The 15,086-nt window shown below is 37.0% G+C and overlaps 3 protein-coding genes and 1 pseudogene across 4 annotated transcripts; all 4 read right to left on the minus strand.

The window, feature by feature from the left end:
- Window positions 1-1,965: 1,965 nt before the first annotated feature.
- On the minus strand, window positions 1,966-3,086 carry LOC141827356 (transcription factor MYBS1-like; annotated as a pseudogene).
- Window positions 3,087-3,609: 523 nt separating this feature from the next.
- Window positions 3,610-7,216, minus strand: LOC141827981 (cyclin-B1-2-like). The gene is made up of 4 exons (XM_074715330.1): window positions 7,077-7,216; window positions 6,824-6,924; window positions 4,384-4,481; window positions 3,610-3,851 (listed from the first exon to the last, which is right to left on the minus strand). The coding sequence occupies exons 1-4, from the start codon at window positions 7,197-7,199 to the stop codon at window positions 3,751-3,753; spliced, it is 423 nt and encodes a 140-aa protein (XP_074571431.1). The 5' UTR covers window positions 7,200-7,216; the 3' UTR covers window positions 3,610-3,750.
- Window positions 7,217-9,461: 2,245 nt separating this feature from the next.
- LOC141828171 (uncharacterized) lies at window positions 9,462-10,669 on the minus strand. Its single transcript, XM_074715544.1, has one exon. The coding sequence runs from the start codon at window positions 10,610-10,612 to the stop codon at window positions 9,536-9,538; it is 1,077 nt and encodes a 358-aa protein (XP_074571645.1). The 5' UTR covers window positions 10,613-10,669; the 3' UTR covers window positions 9,462-9,535.
- A 1,521-nt stretch (window positions 10,670-12,190) lies between these two features.
- On the minus strand, window positions 12,191-14,744 carry LOC141828115 (DNA-directed RNA polymerase V subunit 7). 2 transcript variants are annotated; one of them, XM_074715485.1, is made up of 2 exons: window positions 14,612-14,744; window positions 12,191-12,971 (listed from the first exon to the last, which is right to left on the minus strand). In XM_074715485.1, exon 2 carries the CDS (start codon window positions 12,960-12,962, stop codon window positions 12,432-12,434), a length of 531 nt encoding a protein of 176 aa, XP_074571586.1. In that variant the 5' UTR covers window positions 12,963-12,971; window positions 14,612-14,744; the 3' UTR covers window positions 12,191-12,431. The 2 variants fall into 2 exon arrangements, with proteins under 2 accessions (XP_074571586.1, XP_074571585.1); XM_074715484.1 differs by having other exon boundaries at window positions 14,522-14,732.
- Between the last annotated feature and the right edge of the window lie 342 nt (window positions 14,745-15,086).

Genomic DNA, 15,086 nt, shown 5'->3' on the forward strand with positions numbered 1-15,086 from the left:
TACGATCAAATTTAAGTTAATAGCAGTCTCACCAGTTCGCCCTCGTTTATTTTTCTTCAACCAACTTAGACCATCTCTAATCCATATCACCAAATTTGATATCATTTTCACACCAAAATGGTGCAATTTCAACACCAAATACTATTTCAATTCCAACTCACTCATACTATTTTACATCAAAAAGGAATATTCTTTAGAATATTCTATTTATTTTTATTCATTTATTCATAATTTAATTATCGATATATATTTTAATTTAATAATTAATTTATGATAATTATTATATTTAAAATTAATATTTTATTTATATTTATAATAAATACTTAATAATATATTTATAATAAATAATTAATAATTAAAATAATAATTATAAATTTATTTTTATTTATGATATTTAATAATATATATTATATTTATTTTTAAATATAATAATATATATTATTTTATTTTTATTTTTATTTTTAATTATATAATATAATAACAAAAAATAAAATATAAAAATGACATCACCAAATTTGGTGATGCACTGTAGTATCATCAAATTTGATGATGTATTTTTGGAATTGATTGAAGAGAATTGATATAATTTTTATATTAAATTTAAATTTTTGGGGATGGATTAAAGTTGCTCTTAGCACAGTCACTCCAGTAGCCACAAGGCCCACAACTGGAATCCAAAGCGGAGAGATCGAAGTCCAGTTTATAAATAATAATAAAAAGTACGTTAATATGCATCGATCTCAAGGCACCGCACGTGGAACGGTGACAGCAATTTATACAACTCACAAGTCTTTTCCAGATTCAACTTCTCAAACTGTACGACCATTCATTTTATTATTATTACTATTATTATTTCATAAGTTGATAATTCAATGAAGCTCTCTCGATTTCCAGTTCTGCACCAGAAAGATGCCTCCCAATTATAATTTTTATGGTTTTTAAACACTTTTTACTGTTTCATTTTTAGAAAGATTTAGGAACAAAATTGATCATAGTTGTTATTGGAAGAACAGAAAAATCTATAGCTGAAATTAAATATACTCGTACACCAACAAGAACAGAGTTGTTATTATCTCTCAGTACGTTATATGTGTTAGATTCTTGCCTCCATTCCGGCGAGCAAGAAAAAAGGTTCCAAAAATCTCTCTTTACAAGCCAAAAAAGGAAACTGAACTCCAAAAAACCGGAAGAAGAAAAGAAAAGAGAAAAAAAAAAGGCAGTGGGGAATCAATCGTGCCAACAGAGGAGCATGACGACGCAGCGGCGGATGATGTAAAGCCTCGCCTTCTGCTCCCGCAGGACCCTGCTGATCCCTCCGCGCTGCGACGGCACTTTTCCTCCTCTCCTCATCTTCATCGACTGAATCCAAACAAAAACGACGGGCCTTTATTTGTTGATGGATGATCTGTGGGTCTCTAGCTCGGGGCTTTTTATAGAGAGATGGAGAGGGAGGAGATGGAGATGGTGGCAGGAGCGTGCACTGCTCGTTCTTTAGCCTTTGGAAGTTGCATTGTGGAAACTGAGAGCTGCACGCTGTTTGAGAAGTCGGCAGTCAAATGAAAGCCATTACTATTAAAATCACACAAACAGTTTCATTCACTCTCTCAAATTCATGCTTTTGAAGTTTAGTTTGCGATCGAGCTCAATCCATCTGATCATTTTGACACAAAATCACTAAGTTCGCTTTCAGAATCAAAAACATTCAACCAAGATTTAAAGATAAGAGACTGTAGTTCTTAATTTGTTTTTTTTTCCTTTCTTTCAGCAGCTGAGTCCAAGTGTCCAACTGGAGAACACTTAATACTTGATCAAACTTACAGTTTATTAATTTACTTCGAGAGACAAGTTGGCTCCTCGTGATCTTCCCCGATCAAGTACGGATGGAAACAAAATGGATTATTTAATTTGTTTTTGTTCTCCAAAAATTATTACGGATGCAGACTCAGGTTTCAGGTGAAAACCCATTTGGAGAAGAAGAACAAACAGCTTGATTTTTCATATCCTCTTTATTTGAAGCTCAATTCTTCAGCAAAACAGCAGTAGTTATCGGTGCATCGGCGGTGGAAGAACTGGATATGCAACTGGAACTGGAGGAAGCATCACCGGAGTGCCCACGGCTGTAACCATGTGCCCGCTAATCGGATGACCAACTGGAGGTCCATACACGGCCATTCCCGGAACATTCGCCAGCGAATGATGCTGCTGCTTCATCGGCGATGCAGCGGCTGTCGGATTCGCGGCGCCGGTAACAAGGCCCTGCGGAGAAGACGCGTCGACGCCATTCACACTTGTGATGTCGTGGATGCTCGATCGCCGGCGGTCACGGTTCGAGGAGTTCGACCGAATGAAGTATTTCTGAGCGTGGCTTGCGACTTGAGTAGGAGTCCTTGAGCTGACAAAGTTCCTCGATATGCTCCGCCAGTCGCCCTTACCAAACTTTTCGAGACCGAGGAGAAAAAGACTACAAGATTAAGAGAAGAAATTATCAACCTCGGACAATTTAGTTGATCATCATTGTGAGTTGCAAAGATTCATGGCCTTGAAGAAGAAGAAGAGCAAGGGGAACATTGAAATCGAGGAACAAAATTAACCTGTGCTCTTCCTCTGTCCATGGGATTCCTTTTCGATGCTCCTGTTCGGCTTTGGAGCATCCATGGCGGCCGCGGTTACCATCACGGTGGTGCTTCTCCTTGGACGAATTACGCGCCGCCTCCTCGCCGGGGTATCGCGGGATCGGGACGCGTCCGGCCTTGATGGCCTTCACGTCCTCCAGCAGCAGGTCGTAGTGCCGCCGCACCTCCGCCGCCGTCTTCCCCGGCACTCTCGCTGCGATCATCTCCCACCACGAGGCACCGTCTCCCCGCTCCTCCGGAGGCGAGACCACCGTTGCCAGTGCGTTCTCGAAGGCCTTGTCGTCTCCCCGCGTCCAATTCTCCACCGCCGCTGCCATCGTCGACTGCCGTCAGGTTGCAGGAACGGCGGCATCACGGAGGGAGGATTTATTCTGGCGCGGTGACGGGATCCACGGTTCCAGTCACCGCTAGTGACCGGGAGCGACGCTGACGTTGATGTGGCCGACGAACTGTAAATTGACGGCGACGGAGAGACGTGGCCGAATCTCCATTTCCCATCGGAGCAGAGTGATCAGTGCAGACGTAATCTAGTAAGTCGTCGTCTGATTGGTGAAGATCGTCGTCCTCTAGATTTCATCGGCGTCTGCTCGCTTTCAGTACTTTTGAAACTAGTGAATTTGGCGAGAGGAGTGGCAAACGAGTGGAAATTTATATTACTGTAAAATTATTATTTTTTAATTCAACTCTGATGTCAATATTGCTCGATCAATTAAAAATTCTCTTGAATCACTTGATCTATCCAATCAAATCTACTAGGCCAACCTGATTTGCTTGCCAAGTTTGTTTGGCTCACTCGACTCATTCAATATTCAATTTTAAAAACGACTATCAATATGGCATTAAAGGTAGACCTATCATACTGCAATGCGAAGAAAATACAAAAGGTATTCCAGCACCTTAGCTGTGTCTGCTATTGAATGATCAATAAACTCATGCTCACGCATGTTGCCAGAACCAACGATTTAGATGTTCAAACTGATTAACTGAGTACATTGAACATTTTTAGCAGCATTCGTAGAACAGCAAAATTAGTTCACAGTATAAAGATGAGACTTCAAATGATCCACACAACAAATTTTGCAATTAAGCATAACAGACAGCATGATAAGACAATACATTAGATGAAACTTGGGCAAACAGGTCCTTTCGATATGCCAATGCGAACTTCCATTCCATGGTTCATGTCTACTGGTCTGAAGGTCTCTGAATCTTGTGGCACTGCCAAAAAAGGGAAAAAGATTTAAAACGAGATTTAGACAAAGAAACATGGGGAGAACACAGCAGTGAAAAGAATGAGAAAGATTTCATGCTAAAGAACAAATTTTCCACATCATTGTAAACCCCCAACAGTTGATAAAAAGAAGACAGACATAATTATCAAACTAACACCACATATTTGACCTTCCCATTTCAACTCAAATGCAAAAGCCAAGAAATGCTAAAAGTGGAGGAAGGCGATGCAAGCCAAGGTGCATGCTACATGGGTTGTCCAATTGAGGTTGGGATATATGGTGGGCCAAGATGATTGTCCCGCAAAAGGAGGGCACGAAATTTTACTCCAATCCAGCCAATTTCCGTTTCTATTGGAATCAGCATAAAAGAAATAACAGAAGCATCCCATTGGAGATTATTGAACAACCATTACTAATATCATAACAACATAGAGGAAACACAAGATAGCAATAAAATCTATACAGTGAAAAAACTGAGGAAACAGTAAAGAGCTTGTGAAAAGAGAAAAACTGCATACAATTGAGATAATCTTCAAAAGCAAAATCATCCAAGCCACCAGTGAGAGCCTCATAACCTAGCATGGACGATGGCAAAGCTCCAGGAGGCCTTTGGAATCTGCAATAATGATGATGCAAACCCATTGGAACACAGAATTTTTCTAGTTAGATATTAAAGAGTAAAATGGAGTGTGTAGTATTAGTATCGGCATATGGTAAGACTCCAATGTATCTGCAAGTGATACCCATCAGAAATCAACTCTTGCAATGTATAGACAACTGAATATGCATCAGATGTTGACTCAGCTCCAATGTATAAGCAACTGAGACATCAATATTGATCATTGATGTTTGTCAATTATTGACTAATACACGAATGGAAACTCTAGATTTTCTCAGGGTATATAATGGAAGCATAACTCTGAAGAAAAACAAGATGACTGACCAATGCTTAATTAATGTGAACTTCCAAAATTGCACAGAACATCAGAGGACGTGACATCATATTTCTATTTCTTCTGTAGATAATTTCTTGTCTTTCATCTTCCAATTTTCTGTTAGGAAGTTCTCAATATAACCAACAAAGCTATTAAACTCATCCTAACTTGACTTGACTTATAATCCTAGATATATTAAAATTGGACACGAGAATGATTCTCATATGAATAACCCTTTTTCTGGCTTCCATTTACTTCCAGTATGTACTATAGCTCCAAATATTCAGATTGAAAGTAAGTTGGCAAATCCTTATAAGTGTGGCATCATCATCCATTTTTTGTAAAATATTTTAACATTTTACTAACTTAATTCAAAATCTATATACATTTCAATAGAAGAATTAGAAAATCTTACTACATCTCTGATTGGCATCAAATTCTCAACAGTTTAACTTACCAATGGACTTCCCTTGGACTTGGAGAAAACTAAACATTAATAGCCTAAAATGATTAAATAAAAATGGGGTGGATGAGGTTTCCAAAAAAATCATTTGTGCTGCCCTCATACTTCATGTAAAATGATTACATGCCCATACTACTTATCCTATGAAACACTTGTAGTATAACAAAGAAACAAAAGATTATCTTTGGATTGATGAGGGAATCTAAAGATCTCAATTGATTTAATTTAAACTGCAATCCTAGACAAATGCAAAGAAATGGAGAGCAAAGGTACAAAAGAGATGGAGAGTAGAATTTCCAGTCTTTAGAATTTAGGAGAACCATAACAATATGTGGCAACATTATTATGCTTGGTGTATGCTTGAGCATTGAGAAATGTTTCCATGAGTATTCAAGGATGAATGGATGGGATAACTTTTCAATGGTGAAAAAAAGCAAAGAGCTGTTAAAGGATGGCCATAACATCTGATAAAAGAAATCTGTGTTAGCATGCACAATCAAGATGTATCTAGTACCAAGCCTGGAAAGTACTTCCAGTGCATGATCTGGTAAATTAATGGTCAAGCATTAGCAACACAACCATCTCTTATGTTAGAACTGTTCTACATCAATTATTTTTTCGCACTAATTTTTTTTCAATTCTTTAAAAGTTTCTGGTGCTTAAAATCTTCCATCACTACTATACTATCAAAATAAATAAAGTTTCAACTGAGTTGTAAGGACAAGAAAATTTCTCATGTCATGTAAGCTCGTGACACAATGAAAACTAAGGGAAAAAGATGCCAAAATGCACTTAGTCCACAAATTTAAGGATTCTCAAAGGCCATAACTCATCTTGTTTGCTAATAACAGGCTTCTAATTCAGATAGAAACAGTGATCTTTCTACTCATACAAAGAACACATTTATCATTCATTAACATTTCATAATCCAAACAGATTATAAATATTTCCCAAGTGCATTGGCTTCATCCCATCTATATTATTGTCTTATTTCTCTTTTTCTAATTTATTTTTCTTTCATATATATATATGCAAATCAAACAAGGAAGAGGAAGACAAAAAAGACGGAGTTAGCAACAATAAAAAAAGATAAAATTTACTTAAATATAAATGATAATATAGTAGGGGATAGAGTCTAATGGTGTAGAAGGATTCATATAGTCAACCCCACCTAGTGGAATAAGACTTGTTGTGGTTGTATAGCGAAAAGGCGATAAACATAGTTCAAGTCTAGACAAACCCTAGAATATAAGCTTTTGTCCTAACTTCCGTACTGATAGACAAATTTCTGTAACTTCCATACGATAAGGACCATTAACTCGAAGATTTTATCTGCATCCTTGAGCATGAGTAACCAGAAGGAATAAGATAATGATGGTTAATTTAATTGTTATTCGAGATTCAGAACATACAATACTGAGACAGATCAAATACTAACCAAAGTATGCACACAAAATTTAGGAAAGGAGTAAACTGCATTAGCAACCTAATTGATTTTGTTTATGGCCAAATATACATGGAAAAACTCACTATTGGACAACCAAAAGCAACACAACATACCTAGAGAGAATTTGAGCGTCCAGATCTCTCCTCAGATTGAAAGCCGATCCATAGGTGAGGTCCAAACCGAACCGCTTTTTCTCCTCCCAAAACCTACTCGTCTGATCGAGTTCAGAACCAAAAGCAGGACAGAAGATACAACAACAAAATCAGGATAAGCATTAGGGTTACGCTTCATGCGTGATCGGCGAAAGAGGCCCAAACAGGAGAAATCAATCGAATTCAAAAGAAGGGCCTGGGGAAGGTGGCTTACGGATTCTCGAAGGGATTGGAGGGGGTGGGTTCCAACGATGTCGCCCCTGACGGTATGCAGCCCAAAGCGAAAGGAGTCGTGATTCGCCGCGATCTCGTGTTCGATCGCAGACTTCGACGCCATCTTTGCCTCTTTTTTGGTTTAGGAACCAAAGGCATTTTATTTGTCCAGTACAGAGTTACTTGGAGAGCAAGAATGAAGAATCTTGCTTGAAGATTCGTGCTGATTTTTATTTTCCAATACGCTTTTTTCCCAAAAAAAATTAATAAAAAGTTTGTTCCTAAAAAGTTAATTAATAAAACTATCATAATTTATGTGGATTTTTTATTTATCCTAATATAACATTAAAATTATTTCTATAAATTTACCTGTCATTCTTAAGCTAATGTGCCAAAATCTACATTGATATGCTAATAAAGAAAATTGTAAATTTAAATTAATCACTAAAAAAGGAATGAGATGTGTTCTTGATTATTAGTTTTGTTAATGAGTTTATCATTTACGAAGAGAAGACCATAGTTTATGGTAATGGAAGATTCTGGCCTAATTTTAACGTATTGTTAAAATGAGAACAAGTTATTTAACATGTCAAACTAGTGTAGTAGTGTAGGTGGGTCAGCAACAATGTTTCTATGACCATATCTCATAGAGGTACATTCACATCAAAGAAGCCCTCAAGTAGAGCTGTCAAACGGATAAATATAACACCGATTCATCAGTCAAAAATCTATTATATGATAGAACGAAGCGAGTAAATCTACCAACTTGACGAGATGAAAAATTTTCAACTCAACACAACCTAGGACGGATTGCAGATTAGACGGATCAACCCATATACTTATAAAAAAATAAAAAATATTAAAAATTTTTAATTTTAGATTGTAATTTTTTAAATTTGAATTGAAATTTAGACAGATCAAATCCACTGATTCATTGAATTTTCTATTTTAATTTTAAATTTTGAAGAAAAAATATTAAATTTTCTCAACCCGCAGACCAATCCAAGCATGTTATGAACGGACCCACGCAGGTCGCAGACTTATACGACTCAGCCAACTTGAACTCACCTTAAAATGGATTGATAAAATTTCAATCCAATCCGCTTAAATTGTTTGATGAGACTGATCAACCCAATGACCCAACTCAAATTGTTGACTCTACCCCTCAGGGCTTGATACGGTGGTAAAGAATAAAATGTATTCCCAAACAATCAATGCTCAATTTTCATACAAAACACATCTATGACAATTGAATAACTGATGATGCTAGATTGATATGTCAGGAGTCATCATTCTTCCTAAATTTATTTGATGGATGAAATATAAAATCAGATTGTCTATCTCAAAATTAATCAACTCGTAAAAATTAAATACTAGATCACCTCAACGGAAATGGGTTCATCAACATCTAAAACACAATGGCACCCTACTCCAGTAGGTTGGCTTGGCATGTCAACACCTGAATAAGCCTCTACAAAACAACGGTCTCATGCTTGTGATACAAACACTAGTAATGAGACGGGATGCAATATACCTACTTCTCAATGCATACTCTTTGCGCCATTATGTGATTGCATGATAGATGGTTATTTCGGAACACAATTGAATTGATTATTACGGGACAAATTTACTATAATAGGTAATATCCTTTTTGTAATGATCAATAATAACTTTTCGATTTACTACTTCACAAGTGGGACAGAATAGTGGAGTGATTTTACTGCAATGATAGGAACAGATCAGTTGACAAGATCTTCTGGACTCGTGGAATGACCACGCTTTCAACAACATCCCAACATGGTTACAGCTGATAGATTCATTTGGTAATTGGAGATTATATAGTTGGGGGTTGAATTTGACTGAGGGTAAAATTTGAGCTTCAAAACAATCCCAATGACACCGGCGATGGAAGCTCCGTCGAGTTGCTTGTGACTGTGTCAACCACTTGGTTTCCAAGAGTTTGATGCCGTCATCAGAGAGGATGCCCAAACAAGAAGCTGAACATTTATCAACTCTATTTTAAAATGGTCGTCAAGTGTTCATGTCCAAGAGGCTCAAAGGAAACAAATATAGAAGCCTGTGTCAGAGACTCTCATCAATTCATATGAATCTTTCCTATGATACGGAGCAAAGAATGTTAAACTTCTACTTTTCCTCGTTCGCCTTGTCTTGTTCATATTCATGAAGAATTCTCCAGGAACAATTAGCACTAGAAACAAAAGCTAAAACAGAGCTAGTAAGCAAGAGGCACATGAGAAGGAAACATGACACTAATAGAGCATTCCTGTTGGGAAACAATAATTTATAATTTACATCCCAACAGAAGATATACACAAATAGACTCGATCGTAATGTCCTAACCAAAGACTAAAGAAAGAACAATAGTAGTGAGGAAAAAGATAGTGAGAGACCTGATAGAGGAATAAATTTGAAGCATTTGTTTGCTTTGCTTTGTTCTTGTCATGCAATCTTCTTGTTCATGTTGGTGACTAGCTGCCTCATCTGATACCTCCAGTAGAGGAAAATGGCGAAGCCCACCCCAATTAGCACAAACAACCATACCATGTCTTCTTCTCTTTCCTTCCTCCATTCCACCTCCTCTATCCTACTCCCCTTCTCTTCTCCGCCCTCCTCCGCGGGCGTCACCAGCACGTAAGCCCGCCGCCCCTCTCGCACTGCCACTGCCGTCGCCCGCCACCCTTCCTCCACCGCCGCCTCGTCCTCGATTACTGCTTCCGACCACGCGTCCCTGCTCCTCAGCCACCGTGCTCCCGCGCCTCCGCGAGCCACCACCGCCCCTCCGTCGGCCCGCAACGCGATTCCTTCCGCCGCAGAAGCCGGCGCCTTTCCCAGCACCTCCTTGGTTCCTCCGTTCTCGTCGTCCACCCTGAACACCCTCCCAGCACCGCCTTTTTCCGCCACCAACAGGTACGCGTTGCTCCCGTGCGCCACCCCGCCCAGGCCTTCCGACGACGGATCGGCGCTGAAAATCGTTGATCTGGAAAGCACGGAAGCCGCCCCGTCTAGATCCACCTTCACGACGACGCTCCCGGCGGTGACGAAGGCCGCCCCTGTGGCGTGGTCAACGGCGACGCCGCCGAGTGCGGCGGAGGGATCGGGGAGAGGTGCGAGGAAGATGCGGCGGCGGGGGCTGGGGGAGCGAAGGTCGTAAGCAGCGAGAGCGGCGGGATTGGTTAGGGCCACGAGGAGGCGGCGGCGGCGATCGTCTACGGCGAGTGCGGCAACTGAAGATTGAGCAGGGAGGTTGGGGTCGAAAACGAGGGTCTCGGTAACGCTGGCATCGGAGACGGATGACACGGCGGCCGGAAAAAGGCTGGATCCGACGAGGAAGTGTTGTGCAGTGGGGTCCCACGCGAGGCCGCGGGGGGAGCGGAAGGCGGAGGAGGGGATGGTCATGACATGGCGGCCTCCGCCGAGAGCGCCGTAGCTGAGGACGACGAAGAAGAAGAGGACGAGGGAGAGGAAGCGCGGCCATCGAATGGCGGGCAAGGAAGAGGAGGAGGGAGGACTCGACATGGCGTGCTTGGTGCCTGCCCAGCGAAGCCGAAGGATTGAGATTTGCGATGCGGAAGCCTGAAGAGAGAAGGGGAAAGTGTCACGTGGTTGTGGAAATCATGGACCGTCAGGATTTATCGGACGGCTTAGATTAGACCTGGCGAATGGAAGAGATGAAACCCTATCTAAATTGCTGAATGAACGAATTATATTTATTTTTAATTTTAGATTATTTTTTAAAAATATTCATTTTTAAGTTTTAATTATTTTAATTTTATTTATTATAGATTTTTTTAATTGTATATTTTATTTTTGAAAATCTAATGGATTCTTAAAAAAGATATAAAATTTTGCAGATCGTATTTTTAATTTAACTTTTAAATCATTGTCACATACTAATTCAAAAAATCATCCAGAAAATATTAAAGTAATAAAATAGTAAACTCCATAAATAAAAGATGTTTTATATAAACTTACATATATCTGAGTTGATCCTAAAATAAAAATGTGAAGCAATTTTTTTATTAACATGAGATTTAAATTTTAAATTTTTATTAGGTATGATTATTTAAGTATGATATATTATTTATAGTTAATATGGTTAGTAAATTTTTAACATTGCTATTGTGTTAGATTTGTTAAAAGCTTTTGTTTTTTTAATGATTATAGAGAAAACAGATTTATATTTGCTATGATTTATATCAAAGAGATTGCAAATAAAATTAATATAGAATCAAAATTTTATAAAAAATATATAATTAAAAGAAAAAATAATTTGATGAGAATGAAACTAATGAGGTGAAATTTTTATTGATTTTTTTTAAATTAATAATTTCAATTATAGGGTTGATCATATCATTTTTCACTTCAAAGTAGATTTGAAAATTTTAAAATATGTAAAACAATTTTAGTTTTTTATATGACGTTAAAATTATTTAAGGAAGATTTTCTAAAAGAAAATTATTTGAATCTTTGAAATTTTTTAAAAAATATTGATGGTTTAAATTTATTTACAGAATTAAAAATTTTAAAAATAATAATAAATTCAAAATTAAAAATAACATTTGAGATACTAAATCTTATTAAAAAATAATTTTTTTCTAATGCGGATAATGACAATATAAAATTAAAATCAATAATTTTTTTAAAAAATTATTTATGTTCAATAATATCTCAAGAAAATATTAAATAATTTAACAATTTTATTAATTGAATCAGATTTATTATCAAAATTTGAATATAAAATTTTAATTAATATTTTTTATCACAAAAAGTTAGAAAATTATATTATATATATATAAATTAATATTAATTTTTAAAAACACATTAAAAGTCTAAATATATATATTTTATTTAGGAGTCTTAAAAATATTTGACATGGGCAAATCTTATATTGGCATGATAAATTTTTGTGTTGGAAATTGAAGAGAAAAGGTCGAAGCTATCCAAGGCGGCAACAGTGCCGTCTAGATTTTCAGAGTGCTTGGAGAAGATAAGATAGGTATGGAAGATAGAGGGAAGGCTCCAAATGAGAGTAAGATTAAGAATGTCTAAAAACAAATGGAAGTTGTATTACATGGTTGTAGGCCGCTAGATTACTGATAGGATTCACCAACTACTTTTACACATCGCGTAGAACATTCTCCAACTGCTTTTATACATCGCGGTCGAGACAGGCACAGAAAGGCCATCTCAAGTTAGAGCCAGTTCATTACAACAACTATCCAACAGCTTTACATGGAAGTTTGGTTCTTGGAACAACTAAGTTAGCTAACAACATGGGGAATCACAAGCATTCGATGCAGCGATATGATCACAGATCCCAGCTATTCGCGAAAAGTCATAGAGAGCCGAGAAAATCACCAGCTAGAGTTGCAAGTACTTGAAACTCTCTGTCAGACTCTAACCACTTCAAGCCAAGTACTTTGAACCTGATCATAGTGTCCTTTTCAAGGTTAGCATGCTTATCGTTCAGAAACATGGGGTTATCCCCTCCAACATACTTGTAATCTCTCATTGTCTTCTCGGAAAGAAAGATGCTACCTATTGGCCCAGCTTTCAGAAATATGCCATGCTTCAGAATCTTATCCACAGTACCCACTAAAATATCACCCTTGATGGGTTTCAAGGTGATGCAGGTGAAGGTCACAGGAAACAGTACATCTCCTGACAGTTCCCTCACCTTTCCTTCCCCTACCGAGTTCAAGGTAGTAACTGCAACATAGTATCCATGCTCCTTTGATGCTTTCCGACTTGCAATGTCATCCATGAGTCGTAAGATAATAGCTTTGTGGAGCAGGAGCCCTTTTGCATCAAGTTGCTCGGGTGAAATTATCACATTCCATGACAGATCTACTTCCATAAAAACCATTCTTACAATCTGTTAAACATAGAAAATCCAAGTTAAATTTCACACAAGTAGGAGGATTAGTCAAAACTATATAAAAACAATAAATTATCCAAATATTTAAACATGATTTAAATTTAATTAGTGTATAGTCATAATTCTTATAACACGTCAATCCCTGACCATTATCCAAAAACCTAACAGAATTTATGTGATTATTGGGATCTGCACTGATTTATGATTTTTCCATGATGCATCTATTCAACTGAATAGTGTATACGTATGATTGAGAGACTAAGTATGATTAAGTAATTGATGAAAGCAAGTTACTAGGTTGTTGTACATAAAATTTCTATAATTAAGTTTTGTGTGAACTTGCTAAAACGATTTACATGTTTGGACAGGCCATTTTCTTATGTAGCCACACTAGGAAAAGCTAACAAAGAAAATAAAACATTGAATGTTCTACAGAAGGTAAACAACTTTCATTTAAAAATATCAGAAAAGGCGTAACAGTTGGATCATGGCTTGGTAACATCAAAGCTCCTCAGATCCTGTGTTGAAATACAAGATACAACGAGCAAGAAAACCAGAAGGTATGAATTCTGAGGAAATAAAATGACAAATAGTGAATCACAACTACTTGACAATGGGATTAATTACAATTTTCTACAGGGAAAAACAATGATGAAACATCTGCTGCGTTCCTGCAAATATTCTATGTAGTGTGTGGTACCTATATTACTTAAAGCCATGATTGCTACTGCCTGTTAGATTGGGGATCTTGATTTATGTCATTTGATCGATAGTAACTAATTTCTAAAAATAAAATTTGAAGAATAAATTGTCCATGCCCTAATGAGATCTGTTACAGCCACCAGTATATAAACAACTGTTAAGCAAAAATCAAGCGATTAACATAGTACCATAGCCTAATTATAAATTTCTAGAAGCCTTAGAACATGAATATCAACAAAGAATTCTTCTGAGACACTCTTATGCTAACATAGAATAATAAAACATCAAACTCATACAGGGGCAAAAGAGCTATTATAAATGATTTATAAGTTGCTTGATTACTGCTGCACCTTCATTCCTTGGAGGAATCCCTCATCTACCTCGTGAAAGATCAAACAAACATACCATAAAAAAATTCTAAAAGTGAACACTTTTTGTATAATCACATCCACTAAATATAAAAGGTGGGGGAGAAATAAAGAAATATGTACAAAACAAATCAACACCCAAGCTCTGGTGTCAGACACTAGTAATGACCCAATTGCAGGAGACTGCGTTAACAAACACATGGGATGATAGCTTAAAGCAATTTAATCAAAATATTGTTAACAGTCGAGAGAAGAATTCTCACTCAAACATCAACCACGAAAATAGTAAATAGGAAACGGGTGCATTCCTTTTATCAGCCGTCGTAGGAAAAAAAACAAACTTTTAAATGCACTCATTAGTAAAAATATATAAATAAATCTCATTCTCAAACCAACTGAGAAGTTCAGGTTTCTTTTAAACTGATACATCACTGGAGCAAACGAATTAGCTGAGCGTGATTTACTACAAGCAACTACCTGAAAAGAGGAATTCGGCGCTGGAAATGACTCACGTAGGGGGAGGGAAGAGGAACGATCGGCGCATAAGAGGAGGAGACTCGGAACTACCTGGTGGAGTAGGAGTTGGGCGATCGTATCGAGGAAGAAGAAGAAGAATCGGCGCAGAAGAGGAAAAGAAACGGCAGTATCGCGTAGAGGCCGCCGCTAGGGTTTCGGTTGGTACTCTCGTCGACGACGAGATTTAACCTGCGAATAGAAATTCATTTTTTTAATTTTTTTTCAGAATTAAAAATATTTTTTGTTTCTAATATTTATACAATAATTTAAATTGCTTAATGTATAACAATGCACAAATTGTTTTAAAATATTAATAATTTTTATCGAACAGGTATTTGCTAATAATTTTTAATACTGAATTTAGTATTACCTTTATTTTGAACCTTATTTGTAAACCTAAATTCTCTTAAAAATTATAATATTCTTTCATTAAATTATTTTATATTATTCTTTGTTGTTAGATAATATAAAATAATTTTTTCAATTACAATAGACCAATTCAAAATTAATATTCATTCAAGATAAA

Source organism: Curcuma longa, chromosome 4 (assembly GCF_044706935.1).
Source record: "Curcuma longa cultivar G26 ecotype Majalengka, Jawa Barat chromosome 4, ITB_CL_G26_1.1, whole genome shotgun sequence".
Classification (NCBI taxonomy): Eukaryota; Viridiplantae; Streptophyta; class Magnoliopsida; order Zingiberales; family Zingiberaceae; genus Curcuma; species Curcuma longa.

Excerpts from the sequence above, each read along its gene's own strand:
- LOC141827981 (XM_074715330.1), bottom strand. The coding sequence starts at position 7,199 with ATGGCGTCGAAGTCTGCGATCGAACACGAGATCGCGGCGAATCACGAC. Across the intron at positions 6,925-7,076 it reads TCCAATCCCTTCGAGAATCC|ACGAGTAGGTTTTGGGAGGA; the intron begins GTAAGCCACCTT and ends GAACTCGATCAG. Across the intron at positions 3,852-4,383 it reads TTTTGAAGATTATCTCAATT|TGCCACAAGATTCAGAGACC; the intron begins GTATGCAGTTTT and ends CTTTTTTGGCAG.
- LOC141828171 (XM_074715544.1), bottom strand. The coding sequence starts at position 10,612 with ATGTCGAGTCCTCCCTCCTCCTCTTCCTTGCCCGCCATTCGATGGCCG.
- LOC141828115 (XM_074715485.1), bottom strand. The coding sequence starts at position 12,962 with ATGGTTTTTATGGAAGTAGATCTGTCATGGAATGTGATAATTTCACCC.